The sequence below is a fragment of the Mesocricetus auratus genome, unplaced genomic scaffold (assembly GCF_017639785.1).
Source record: "Mesocricetus auratus isolate SY011 unplaced genomic scaffold, BCM_Maur_2.0 Super-Scaffold_100020, whole genome shotgun sequence".
Taxonomy (NCBI): domain Eukaryota; kingdom Metazoa; phylum Chordata; class Mammalia; order Rodentia; family Cricetidae; genus Mesocricetus; species Mesocricetus auratus.
Window position 1 is genome coordinate 22,329,519 of NW_024429201.1, and position 15,163 is coordinate 22,344,681.

The 15,163-nt window shown below is 38.2% G+C and overlaps 1 protein-coding gene across 1 annotated transcript in view; it reads left to right on the plus strand.

The window, feature by feature from the left end:
• The window catches only part of Polk (DNA polymerase kappa), a 69,889-nt gene that overhangs the window by 7,977 nt on the left and 46,749 nt on the right, over window positions 1-15,163 (plus strand). Inside the window, exon 2 of the mRNA XM_013126727.3 lies at window positions 13,949-14,111. Coding sequence (XP_012982181.1) covers window positions 13,980-14,111 — 132 coding nt within the window. The 5' untranslated portion in view covers window positions 13,949-13,979. The remainder of the gene's footprint in view (window positions 1-13,948; window positions 14,112-15,163) is intronic.

Below are 15,163 nucleotides of genomic sequence, written 5' to 3' on the forward strand. Positions count from 1 at the left end.
TCTCAGTATTTCTTTTATATGGATAGATTTTTAAAAATTATTATTATTATTTTTTTTTTTTGGTTTTTCGAGACAGGGTTTCTCTGGCTTTGGAGGCTGTCCTGGAACTAGCTCTTGTAGACCAGGCTGGCCTCGAACTCACAGAGATCTGCCTGCCTCTGCCTCCCGAGTGTTGGGAATAAGGGCGTGCACCACCAATGCCCGGCCTTTAAAAATTATTTTATTATTTATTTGGTTAGTTTTTTGTTTTTGTTTGTTTTGTTTTGTTATTTCTACACAGAATTTCCCTACACAGCTCTGGCTGTCCTGGAACTCACTCTGTAACCAGGCTGGCCTCAAACTCAAAGTCTACCTTCCTCTGCCTCCCAAGTGCTGGGATTAAAGGTGTGCACCACCACTGCCCAGGTGAACAGCTATTTTTGCTGCCGAGATCTAGTAGCCAAGAACTTGTCAGCTCCAGTCTTCCTGCTAACATCCTTAGAGTCAACACTCCTCAGAAACAATGAACTTCAGTAAAATATAAAATTACTGACTGAAGAGATAGCCCAGTCAGTAAATACTGAGTTGGATTCTAAGAATTCATGTTTTTTAAAAAACCAGGATCATACCCTTTTAATACCAGCAGTGAAGAGATGCAAACTGGAGATCCCTGGAGCTCAGTTGGTGAGTCCCAGGCCAGTGAGAGACCTTGTCTTAAAAGGAAGGTAGATAGGGCTTGGGAAAAGGCTCAGTCAGTGAATGTCTTTACAATCATGAGGCCCTGAGTTCAGATCCCCAGAACCCACATGACCAGTGGGGCACAGCGGTCTGTGCCTGTCATCCAGTGATGATGAGAGGGAATTCCTGGAAGCCTCATGGCCAGTTAGTCTAACCTACTTAGCTGAAATCTAGGCCAGCCAGAAATCTTTTCCAAAGCAAATGTTAGAAGGTGCCTGAGGAGCACTTGTTCTCTGACCTCCATAAACACAACCATGTACGCACAAAAGTGGATGTGCCTGAGGAATGACACGCTCATGTATGTACATCTGTGTTGGGGAAGTCCTATGTATATCAATAAAGCACTGTTGGCCAATAGGGAAGCTAGATAGGTGGGACTAGGAGTCGAGGAGGACTCTGGGTAGGAGAAACACAGGGAGTCAAGATGTAACGCCATGGGGTAGGAAGCCCGGAAAGTTCTCCGGTAAGAAGCATACTTAGATTAACAATTATGGGTTAAATACTTAAGTCAGAGCTAGCCAGGAAGAAACAAGCAAGGCCAACAGCTTCATAATTAATATAGCCTCCTGTGTGTTATTTGGGACTGATGCGGCTCTGGAATCAGTCTGGCGGGAAGGCTTCTCTCAAGGAAAAGGCTTCTCTTTACACATCTGCACACACAAACATGCAGGCACACACGTGCACACTCTAAAAATTTAACTTTTCATAGCTTTAAACTTTCCTGAGTTGTGTTTACTTCTGAGCTAAGCATTTTCATTGTTACAGAGCCTGGAAGTCTTTACAAAGTATGCAGCTCTTAAGCAGAACAGAAATGCATAAACTGGACCTGGGAGTTTATTTTGAATTGGCACATTATTTAATGTGTTTATTTCTCATTCTATACTAAAGAATATAGATGTCCTGGACTTGGTGACAGGTCTGTAATCTCAGCACTTGGGAAGGAGGGTCCTAAGTTCAAGGATAGTGAAGCCTACATTAGGAAATGAGAGTAAGACAGAAAGGAAGATACTTTCTATTATCTCTTTATAGAGTGGCTATTTTGACTGGTTTCTATCCCATTCTTCTTCACCGGAGCCAGGTAAATGAATAAGCTAAGGACAATCAGAGAGTGTATGAATTAGGTGTGATGCTGCACATTTGTAATCCCACCAGTCTGGAGATATGGGGCACTAAGAGATTTACAAGTGGGCAGTGGCGGCGCACGCCCTTATTCCCAACACTCGGGAGGCAGAGGCAGGCAGATCTCTGTGAGTTCGAGTCCAGCCTGGTCTACAAGAGCTAGTTCCAGGACAGCCTCCAAAGCCACAGAGAAACCCTGTCTTGAACCCCCCCCCAAAAAAATCACAAGTAAAGGGCTGTCTAGGCTGCATAGCAATAAATAATATATTAATAAATAAGACTATATTAATAGTTACTGTCCTACTGGTCTGATGAGACACCATGACCAAGGCAGCTTATAAAAGAAAACAGTTAATTGGGAGCTGGCTTTCCGTTTAAGAGGGTGAGTCAGGGATCATTATGGTGAGAAGCATGGCAGGAGACAGACAGGCATGGCACTGCTGGAGCAGTAGCTGAGGACTCACATCTGATCTGCAAGCTGCAGGCAGAGAGAGAGATTGAGGCAGAGAGCAAGAGAGGTCGACTGGACCTGACATGAGCTTTTGAAACCTCAAAACCTGCCCCCCTGACATACGTCCTCCATCAAGGTCACACAACCTAATTTTCCTAAACAGTCAAACACTTGAGAACCTGGCATTCAAACAGATCAGCCTATGGGGCTCATTCTCATTCAAGCCGTAAAAAACAGGCTTCCATCTCTGGTGAAAACTTGAGTTTTCTTTTGATTCATACTCTTAGTTTAGAACCTAAAGGGCTTCATTATTTGTGTCATCTACAAGGATTTAAAAAAATAACTCAGAATGCCAAGTGTTTTACATTTTGAAAACACAATGTTGCATCTGTGTTTTCATTCCCATTATATAAAACTTGTGGCCATATGGTTCAATTTATGAGTGTGTAAAATAGTTTGAGAGAAACATGGAAAAATAATGATCTGTTAATGTCTTAGATTGTGACTTATAATTTTTAAAGTTTGAAATATAATTTGCAGTAATTAAAAATTAAAAGGTAACTTAAAATCAGTCATGTATGATTGTTAATAATCAATTATTTGATTATTAATTTGAAGACTTACATTTAGAATAATATTAATTCGTTGTGTTTTAAATTAGAAGGTAAAACGAATAATGATAGTCTAAATTTTTCTGCTAGGTATTTTAATCTGTTGATAAAAACATGAAGTATTTGAGCATTTGGGAGTTGGAAAAATAATAATGTAATATAAGTTAAGGTTTTCTCCATTTGGGGTTTGATTCTTCACAGTATATTGAAATGAAAGCAAGCTCTACACAGATGACTATAGCAGCTCCCTTCCCTTTTGAATCTATCTCTCTGACCCTTCCTGCTGTCTGCCCCTATGGTTAGGATATTCTTCATGTTTGCTGGGATGGTCATTCCAGATTACTTTGGTCAACATGATAAGTACCCGTGGTACTGTTTGCTTTTGTGTGCCTTTTAGAAGAAGCCCCCTATCCTAAAATCTCTTCACTAGAATTCCTTTTGGAAACTGCAAATTTCCATCCTTGTTACCACCGAGGCACAGGATTTGCTTTGTGTTTTTAAGTGATAATGTGCATAGTCAGCAGTAGAATCAGACTGGGAAGAATTTGGAGATTTCCAGGGAAAATGTGCTTTTAAACCACTGTATCAAACCACAGGAACCAAGAATTCTTTCCTTTGAGTGAGTCGTGCATTTCCTTTTTGTTTGTTTTAGCGAAGCATGTTGTCCTTTAATTGGCACACTGAGAATTGTGCTTTTCTTATTGGCTTTTTGGTGAACTGAACTATTCTGTAATTTCGGACTGTAAGAGTGTTGACCACTTTTCTTTTCAAGGTTGCAGTTGTATCCATTCATCCATTTATTTTATTTGTACTGATGCTTAGTCCAGATTCTAATTTGAGTAGAAACAAAATTCATCTGTCTTATCTGTGAGCTTTGGCTTTCCTTGGGGATGCTTACCCAGACCCTTATAGAGTCTTTACCGTGAGAGAAACAAAACTGTAGTAAACTTCACAGCTCTGGAAGTTTGACTCAGCATTCATAACAATAAGAATAAGTGTTAACTGAGAACTTGTCACATATCATACACCATACTGAGCATTTTAACATGATCTGCTGACCTAACAAAAACCATTTGAAATAAGGCTCACTTTCTGTAAAAATAGGGAAATCATTGTGCTTGTGATATGAACATCTTCGCCAGAGATTCCTAGATACACTTACTGAAGAAGTAATGAGAAGAAGAGATAAACAGAAATAAAAGATTGAAAAAAAACTGAAAAGATGAGACAAATACCTATAAAATGCAAGCATAGATGATAATGTCAAAAATTCCTGGTGATTCAAATATACTAAAACCTAGTGTATTTTTACCCACTACTCACTTTTGTCTTACCCATCAAACATTGGAAGTGGTCACCTTGTAAAGGGGAAAGGTTTATTTCAGCTCACAGTTTTGGGGATTCGGGTCCATGATTGGTGCTTTGTAGCTGTGGTGTAGTAGCACATCATGATGGAGAAAAAGCAAGGAGCCATTATCCTCCTGTAGGGTCCACCCCTAAGGACCTTCTATTGGGTCCCTTTCCTTTAAAAGTTACACCACTGACCTAGTGATCAGGCTTTTAGAGAATATTCAGGGTGCAAAGTATAGCTATTAGCTTGATCTAATAATTTTGTCTTTGAAGTAGAAGTAACCAGAAAGTGGTGAAGCTTCAATTTAAAATTGGGAAGCCAAGATATGCCACTCTCAATAAGAAGGGAACATTTAAGCAAAGGCTTGAAGGAGGTGCGAGAATTTAACTAAGATGACATCTTACATACATGAGGTCCTCTACAGGACATGAGGACAGCCAGTGCCAAAGGTCTCGAGACTAGCATGTGCCATGTAGAATTGAGAACCAGCAAGGAAGATGTTGTGACTAGAGTGTAGTGAAGAGGACGAGGGTGTTGGACAACTGTGAGCTGACCAGCAGCAGGATGTAGATTCTTTTTCTTAGTTTTGCTTTGCAGGTGTTTTGTTTGTTTTTGAGTCAGCATTTCACTGTGTATGTGTGGCTGTATTGGAGTTTAATATGTAGACCACTGGCCTTGAACTCACAGAGATCACCTGCTTCTGCCCATTGAGTGCTGAAATTAAAGGTATGCACCACTACACCTGGCAGGTCTAGATTCTTTGGGACCTAGAAGGTCATTTTGAGTATTTTAGGCTTTATTCTGAAGCGATATGGAATGGCATTGTACAATTTTCAGCCCCAAAGTGCTATGATCTAATTGGTGTCTTAAGAGAGTCAGCAATAAAGCTGGGGAGATGGGTCAGTGGATAAAGCACTGAGCATCAGGACCAGAGTTTGGATCCCTAGAGCCCACATAAAAAGCCAGATAACTGTTAGCTCTGGAGGCCATCTATAATCCCAGCACTTAGAAGCCAAAAAGATAGGGTCCCCAGAGCAAGCTGCCTACTTAAACTAGCCAGAACTGATGAGCTAGAGACTTCTTCAGTCAATAAAGTAGAGAATGATGAAAAAAATACCTATCAATGTCAGCCTCCACATGTGAGCACGTGCTCGCACTCATACACACAGCATGCACATGTAAAAATAAATAAGTAACCTCTGGAAAAAAAAGAAGGAAAGAAGTAGAGTTGGTTAGAATTCTGTATTGATAATCAGCAGTAAGAGCAGAGGCAGACTCAAAGAGAGTCTGTTGGAGTCATCCAGGCCAGAGATAATGGTAGTTCAGATTAGCATGACAGGAGTGAGGAAAGTGAGAGGCAAGTGTACTCAGGATGTGTTTCGAAAGAGTCCCCAGGACTTCCTGATAGTTTGGATGTGAGCGTGTGAAAAGGAAAAGATCAAGAATGACTCTTGAAAGAAGAATTTGGAACCCTCATCTGGGAGGAGAAAGGAGCTGGCTTGGGCATGGAAGCAGTGAAGATCTATTTTGAACATGTATAATTGTAGAAATATTGTTATTTGACAGTTTTGTACATGTATATCGTTCTCTCTGACTGCCCCCTTCTTCCCTGAAAGCCCCCCTCCTTCTTCCCTAGACATACTAAATTGTAAGATGCCAGACAGGCACTGAAGCTAGCACTGTTAACCTGGAAGTCGTGGCTGTATAAATGATACTACATGTATCCTGATGAGAATAAATGCATTAACAGGCAGGGAGGTAGCTGGAAACTAACTCTACCTTTCTAACAGTGTTTCTAACAGCTCAGTTCTGATACAATTAAGAACCCAAATCAATTCTGAGACTTTGGCCAGCTAACAAATATAAATATGTTAGTATGTAAAGTATATGTAAAATAGTAGTCATTCAGTATATTTTCATACATTTTATCGTTTAAAGGACAAGGCAAATTAAATGGAGGATTGTGTTTATTTTGACCAATTCTTATGTGTTGTTATGATGAAATTATAATTGAGCTACATTTGCCTGCTTTCTAAGAACAATGTCAAGTAACAGAATTGCTGAAGTGAAATATAATACAATATTAGACTTAATGTAATAGTTGAGGGAAAAACAATTCAAATATTGAGAACAGAAAGACAACCATTATATCCTTAAGATACAGACCATCAGAGATAATAGTCACACTCATAGTTCCAACACTTTGGAAGAATGTTGAAAGCACATAGATATATTAATGCTGATATCCAACTCTCCATGATTTGTTTAGTATGTGTTGGGACTTGAACCTCAGGATTTTTATAAAGGTCTCCAGGGGTGTGCAATATATAGCAGTGTTTGAGAATAAATAGTGTATACTTGTTTGGTTTTAGATAATGTGTTGCTATGTAGCCCCAACTGGCCTGGCACTTGTAATGCTCCTGCTTCAGCCTCCCAAGTGCATTAATGTACCAGAATTTTACTCCTCTAATGGAACTACCATTAGAAGTCAGAGTATTCAAAACTTCTTTTTGAATAATGAAAATCATTTTTATTCTTTGCTAGTACTCAAAATGGAAGCAGCATTGTTATGAAAATCTTTAAATCATACACATAGGTTCCTATCACTGCTGTACGTATGTGGCTGCTGTCCACCTAGCCATGTTATGAAAGACTTTAAATTGCACATATAGGTTCTTATCACTGTTGTAGCTACATGGCTGCTGTCCACCTAGCCATGTTATGAAAGACTTTAAATTGTACATATAGGTTCTTATCACTGCTGTACGTATGTGGCTGCTGTCCACCTAGCCATGTTATGAAAGACTTTAAATTGCACATATAGGTTCTTATCACTGTTGTAGCTACATGGCTGCTGTCCACCTAGCCATTTGTTTGTATTATAAGTGAACCCCAACAGAGGTAACTGATGGCAAAAGAGCTTCATTAGAGTTGAATAAGGAAACGTGGATGCCATCCTAATTCCTCAACTTATCAGCAGAGTTATGATAAATAATTCACTTAATCTTGCTTAATTTTTAAATTTTTTTCTCTCTGATAAATAATCAGAGAGATTAATCCTAAAAATAAATAAACCTGTTGTGCATGTTGTTGTATAGCTTTGTGTGTGTATATTTTTAATGAAATTTTTAAAAATTTTATTATGTATATGTGTGAAAGAGAAAAAGAGAGAGAGAGTGTGTGTGTGTAAAACTGGTACAGACATGCCACAGAGTATGTGTGGAGGTAAAAGAACAACTTTTGGAAGTTGGTTCTCTGCTTCCCCTGTGGGAACTGGAGATTGAACTCAGGTTACCAGGTTGCATGATAAGTATTTTATCTACTGAGCTATATTGGCAGCTCATGTGTATGGTTTTTATACAGACTGGTCTTCATTGCTGGGTTCAAGTGATCCTCCTGCCTGAATTGTCTAAGGTTTTTTTTTTCTTAGTTTAAAAAGTAGCATAACATTGTGCAATGTAGTCATTCCCTGGGTGTGAATGGATTTTTCACTATGTTTTTGATACCTGAATTGAGCTCTATTATGTAGTCAGTAATAACTACAACTGGACTTGGCATGTATAATAGGGAGGTGTTATATTTGTTCTCTGTACAGTGGATAAAAATATGAGGTTTAACAAGAGCACCCAAAGCTGGGTGTTGATGGCGCACGCCTTTAATTCCAGCACTCGGGAGGCAGAGGCAGGTGGATCTTTGTGAGTTCGAGGCCAGCGTGGTCTACAGAGCGAGTTCCAGGACAACCTCCAAAGCCACAGATAAACCCTGTCTCAAAGAAAAAAACAAAACCAAAACCAAGAGCACCCAAATTTATAAAAGAAACACTACTACAGCTGAGCCTCACACAGAGAGGTGACTTCAAAACCTCACTCTCACCAATAAGCAGGTCACCCAGACAAAAACTAAACAGAGACATGCTGGAGTTAAATAATATCATAAATCAAACAGACCTAACAGATATTTACAGAACATTTCACACAAACACAAATTCTTTCTTCTCAGAAGCTCATAGAAGCTATGCAAGCTCCAAAACTGTGTACTTCTACACAAAACAAATCTCAACAGATAGAAGAAAATTGAAATAACACCCTATATCCTATCAGACCACCATAGTTTAAAGCTGGATATCAATAGCAACAGAAAGTTTACAAACTCACAGAAAATAAGCAACTCACTATTGAATGAAAACCTGGTCAAGACAGAAATCAAGTAGGAAATTAAAAACTTTTTAGAATTGAATTAAATGAAGGCACAATGTACCCTATCCTATGGGACACAATGAAGGCAGTTCTGAGAGACAAGTTGATAGCACTGTCTACACTAAAAAATTGGGGAGATCACATACTAGTAACTTAATAGCACACTTGAAAGCACTAGAAAATACAAATAAATAAATAAACGCCCAAAAGGAGAAGACATCAATAAATAATCAAACTAAGGACTGAAATCAATGAAATGGAAACAGAAAACATAATACAAAGACTCAATGAAAGGAAGAGTTGGTTCTTTGAAAAAATCAGTAAGATTGACAAACTCTTAGCCAAATTAACTAACGAGTGGAAAGACAAGATCCAAATTAACATAACTAGAGATAGAAAGGGACACATGACAACAGACACTGATGAAATCCAGAGAATAATGACATGCTTTGAAAATCTGTAATCTTCTAAACTGGATGGATTTCTTGACATATATGACCTACCAAAGTCAAATTAAGATCAGATACGCAATTTAAACAGACCCATAACCCCAGGTGAAATAGAAGCAGTAATTAAAAGTCTCCTGGCCCCAAAAGCTCAGGGATTCAGTGCAGAGTTCTATTAGACCTTCACAGAAGAATTAACACCAATATTCCTCAGATTATTCCACAAAATAGAAATGAAAGGGATATGAGGCCACAATTATCCCAATACCTAAACTATGCAAAGACCCAACAAAGAAAGAGAATTATAGACCAAGATCCCTTATGAACACAGGTGCAATAACTGTCAATTAAATACTTCAAAACCAAACCCAGGAACACACCAGAAATGTTATCAGCTGTAATCAACTTGGCTTCATCCCAGAGAGGCAGGAATGGTTCAAGATACATAAACCAATAAAGCTAACACACACATAAGCAGACGTGATCATCTCATTAAATGCATAAAGTCTTTTGACAAAAATCCATCATCCCTTTATGATAAAAGTCCTGAAGAGACTAGAGATATAGGGACATACCTCTATATAATAAAGGCAGTTTACAGCAATTCCACAGCCAAGGCCAACCTAAACAGGGAGAAACTTGAAGCATTTGCACAGAAATCAGGAACAAAACAAGGAAGTCCACTCTCTCCATACCTATTTGGTATAGTGCTTGAAGTCTCAGGTAGAGTAATCAGACAGCTGAAGGAGATCAAGGGGATACAAATAGAAAAAGAAGTCAGTGTTTCATTTGCATTAATATAACTCTATACATAAAAGGCCCTAAAATTTCCATTAAAAACTTTTTATGCATGCTTGGTGGCAGCACACGCCTTTAATCCCAGCACTTGGGAGGCAGTGGTAGGCAGATCTCTGTAAGTTCAAAGCCAGCCTGGTCTACAGAATGAGTCCCAGGACAGCCAAGGCTGTTACACAGAGAAACCCTGTCTCAAAAAAAAAAAAAAAAAGAACTTTCCATGCTAAAAATGCTTTCAATAAAGTAGCAGCATAGCATACAAAACACACAAAAATCAGTAGCTTTCCTATGTACTACTGAGAAAATAGGGAAACAAAACCTTTTACAATAGCCTCAAAAAATACCTTGGGGTAATTCTAACCAACAAGTGAAAGACATGTGTAATAAAGACATTGATGAAATAAATTTGTTTTCAGAAAATGGAAATATTTCTCATGCTCATGGGGTAGGATTAACATAGTAAAAATGGCCATCCTACCAAAAGAAATCTACAGATTTAACACAATCCCCATCAAAATTCTAATTTCTTCACAGAAATTAAAAAAAATTTAAAAAATACAGGGTAGCTAAAAGAGTAAAACAATTTGATTAATAAAAGAACTGCTGGAAATAGTCGCACCCTTAATCTCAAGTAGTACTATAGAACTGTAGGAATATAAACAGCATAGTATTGGCACAAAAATAGATAAGTTGATCAATGGAATTGAATTGAAGACCCAGACTATGCCCACACACCTATGGACACCTGAATCATATATATATATATATATATATATGTGCATGCCAGAAATGCATATTGAAAAAAGACAGCATCTTCAATAACTGGTGCTGGTCAAACTAGATGACTGCAAGTAGAAGAAAGAAAATAGATCCATATTTATCACCCTACACAAAACAAGTCCAAATGGATTAAGGACCTTGGCATAAGGCCCTGATTCTGATGTGAGCCGTGGAGAATAGTGTTTAACTCATTGGCAAAGGAAAACACTTTCTTAACAAGATACTAGTAACACAGACACTAAGACTAACAATAAATGGGACCTCATAAAACTGAAAAGCTTCTGTATGGCCAAGGACACCATCAACTGGGCAAAGCAGTAGGCTACACACTGTGAAAAGTTCTTTACCAATCATATATCTGAATATATATGTGCAATTTTTTAAAATGTGGTAGAGAACTAAACAAAAACAAATGGTTGAGAAACACTTAAAGAAATGTTCAACATCTTTAGTCATCAGGGAGTGCAAATCGAAACTACTTTGAGATTTTTATCTTACTCCAGTCACAGTGGCCAAGATCATAAAACAAATGACAGCTCATGCTGATGAGGATGTGGGGAAAGGAGAGCCCTTATTCACTGCTGGTAGGAGTGCACACTTGTGCAGCCACTATGGAAATCAGTGTGGTGGCTCCTCAGGAAACTGGAAATAGCTCTACTTCAAGAGCCAGCTAGACTATCCTTGGTCATATACCCAAAGGACCTCTATATCCTACAACAGAGATACTTGTTCATTGCTGTTCTATTCATAATAGACAAAAATTTACAATAGCCTAACTGTCCATCAACTGATAAATAATGAAGTGTGGTACATTTACATGATTGACTGTTACTCAACTGTTTAAAAGTTATTAAATTTGCAGGTAAATGGGTGAGACTAGAAAAAAAATCATCCTGAGTCAGGTAACCCAGACTCAAAGAGACAATATTGTATATTTTCTCTTATGTATGTTTGTTAGCTTTTAAGCTTTCAATTTGTATTCTATAATATGTATAACCATGGAGGTTAGGTGTGTAGTAAGGCACTCGGGAGAAGAAGAGGATCTCCCAAGAAAAGGGATATAGGATATATTGATTTGAAAAGACAGTGGCGAGGCTGGAGTGTGTGGACTAAATGGAGAGAGGAAAAAGGATAGGGGTGAGAGAATATGGGGAGGGACAACTGATATTAACAGGAATTTGAGGGGCCATATGGAAACTTAGTACTATACTCTTAGAGTATATATGTATATGTAAGAAATCTAAATGGAGTCATCAAATAATGGGGAGATAATGCCCCAACTAGATATCTTATGCCATCAAGTAAAACCTCCAGTACTTGGTTTTGGGTTATATCTATTGAGTCATTGGCCAAAGTAGCACCAAGGAAATTCACAAGCATCTCAGGCTATTACCAAAGCTATTGGTTGCTCTCCCAAAACTAATGGTAAAACCCTTTTGCTGATACAGCACTTACATAATTCATCAAACATGGAGACATAGAACTGGTGCCTAACTAGAGGCTTCATCCCTAAAGATTGATGTTCATGGTCCTGGAGAATACGCTTAAGTGCTGCCAGAGAATAAAGGTAACTGTCAACCTAGCTACAAACCCTGCAATCTGCAGTGGTGACCTTCCAGCAAGCTATGCTGGTGCTATAGTGGCCCTAACACTGTGGGAGTGACCAACCACTCTGATTGGAGTTAAGCACACTCCATGAGATGGAGCCCATGCCTGACACTGCTGTGGTGACTAAGAACCCCAGGCTAGATAGGCCATATAGGCCTAAGGGAAAACCTAATACTGTTATTCTTCTAAAGCAATAGTTCTCAACCTTCCTAATGGTGTAACCTCATGTTGTGGTGATCCCTCAACCATAAAATTAGTTTTGTTTCTACTTAATAACAGTAATTTTGCTACTGTCACAAGTTTTAAATATCTGTGTTTTCCTATAGTCTTAAGCCACTCCTATGAAAGGGTCATTCAACCCCCAAAGGGGTTGTGATCCACAGCTTGAGAATCACTATTCCAAAGGGACTGTAGCAATATCTCCTAATAAGATTCTGCTATACCCATAAATTGGTTCCTGATTCAGCCATCATCAGAGAAACAACTTCTTGCAGTAGGTGAGAACTAACACCTAGAATTATAACTGGACAATATTCAGAGAGTGTGAGATTTTTGGAACACTCATTCTTAAGTGGATATCTTGTCTTCATCAAGCCATCCCCTTGGGGCTTAGGGAGATGCATGGAAGAAAAGCAGGAAGATTGTAAGAGCTGGAGAGGATGGGTGGCTTCAAGAAAGCAGTGTCCTTCAAACAGGACAAATTCACATACGAATTCATAGAGACTGTGGCAACATTCTCAGTGCAGACACAGGTTCAAGACAGAGGTGGCTCCATTGATGAGAAGGGGAAGTGATCATGACCTCCCATATCTGTATTTGATATCTGCTTGTACCTGAAAGGTTATTTTTCTCCAATGGAGCCTCACGGGGTTTAGTAACCATACTTCAGGGTAGGACCCATGCCCAGCAGTATCTAACACAAAATGAACTCAATGGTATTTTTGTAGATTTTCTGTCTCATGTTGCTTTGGTTGGCATTTTTTTTTGTTTTATTGTCTTATTGGTCTTTTGCTTGTGTATTTTGGTGTATATTTTTATGTGTGTGTGTGCATGTGTGTTTCCTAATTTTTTGTTCATAGTGTACTTTTTGCTTGCTTGCTTGCTTGCTTGGTTTTTAAAGGGAGAATGAAAATGTGTGAATTTGAGTGGGTGGAGAGGCTACGAAATAAAAACTGTTTTCAATAGAAAAAAAAAACATGAGGTTTGGACTTGGATTTGTTTTTAACAAACATGTAGCCATTTTCCAGCAAATTTACGTTAACATACATGTTCTGAGACTCAGGCTTCCCCTCTTTATATATTTGGAGTAGTAACATCTGTCTTTTAGAACTGTTTAGCGTGTGTATGTAGGCAGCAAACACAGTGGCTGGCACAAAAGGTGTAGGGAATGTTCATTCTTGTCTTGTCTCTAGAAAGATAGTAAACTTAGGATAATAATGGCAAATACTTGAGTAGTCATTTTTTTTTTTTTTTTGTTTTTCAAGATAGGGTTTCTCTGTGTAGCTCTGGCTGTCCTGGAACTTGCTCTGTAGACCAGGCTGGTCTCTAAATCACAGAGATCCACCTGCCTCTACCGCTAAGTGCTGGGATTAAAGGTGTGTGCCACCACTGCCTGCTGCCTAGTAATTTCTCAAGAGCTAAAATATGTTTTTGGTTTTTCAGACAGGGTTGCATGTAGCTCAAACCAGCCTCAAATTCACTGCATAGCTGGGGATGGCCTTGACCTTCTGCTCCATCTTCCCTGCCTCCCCAGTATTGCTGTGATGGGGACTGAGCCTAGAGCCTCTCGCATGCTATGCACTACACTAACAGTTGTTCTCTCCAGCCCTTCTGTGGACACTCAAAAGCAGTGCTTATTTTGTGTGCCTTTGCAGCTAATACAGAAGAAATTATCTTGTTTACATCATGGATAACACAAAGGAAAAGAATAATTACAATGATGATCTTCTGCTTAGGATGGGACTAAATGATAATAAAGCAGGAATGGAAGGACTAGATAAAGAGAAAATTAACAAAATTATAATGGATGCCACAAAGGTATGTTCTTGCTTCTTTATCTGTGATTTAGTTAAAACCATTAGGTTTTGGTTTTACTATCCTTTTTATTAATTAAAAATGTTCTAATATATCATTAAGATATGAAATACATAAATGCTTTTCAAATCTGTTGCTCTTTTTACCAAGCTTTCTACATTGAATTTATATAATATGCATATATAAAAGCAAAGGAATGCACATGATTTTTTCTTGTTTTCTTTTTACCCCTTGTAAATATTATAATAGGGATTTTATACTTGCATATGTAGATATAGTTTATTGATCGAATCAGAATTATTAATGATTGATATATAAGTCATTCCTAATCATTCATTTATATATATATATTTTTGAGGCAGGGTCTAAATATGTATTCCTGGCTGTCCTGGTATTCATTATGTAAACCAGGTTGGCTTTGAACTCATGGAGATCTGCCTGCCTCTTCTGGGATTAAAGGCATATGCCACCATCACCTGGCTACATTTACTAATCTTAATTATGGCAACTATAAAAAAAGATATCTAGAAGTGGAATTGCTCTACAAAATACAGATAGTATATATATAATTTTATGAATTGCTAAATAATTCCCCATAGCCAGGTTGTCAATTTATACCTCTCCCTTTATTAATGATATCACCATATCAAGACTGCATATTTCTGAGTGTTTGATTTGACAGTTGAGGTAACTGTTGAACATCAACAACTTAGTCAAAAAATGGTCAAAAGATATGAGTAGGCATTTAATTGAAGAAGATGCACTTGTGTCTCAAACATGAAAAGATACTCAACATCATTAGTCACTAAAGAAATACAGGGAGGTGCCATTCACACTATTATTAGCTACAATAGCTATAATAAATAATACAATCAAAAGTGTTAACAGGGATATGAAGAAGTTGGAACCTTCATATGCAGTAACAGAGTAATGATTCAGTCACTGAAAAGTTTGACAGTTACTCAAAGGGTTAAACATGCATTACCATAAGGCACAGAAATACCCTCATAGATGCATATTAAGAGGGCTGACAATGTATGTCAATGCTAAGTTGC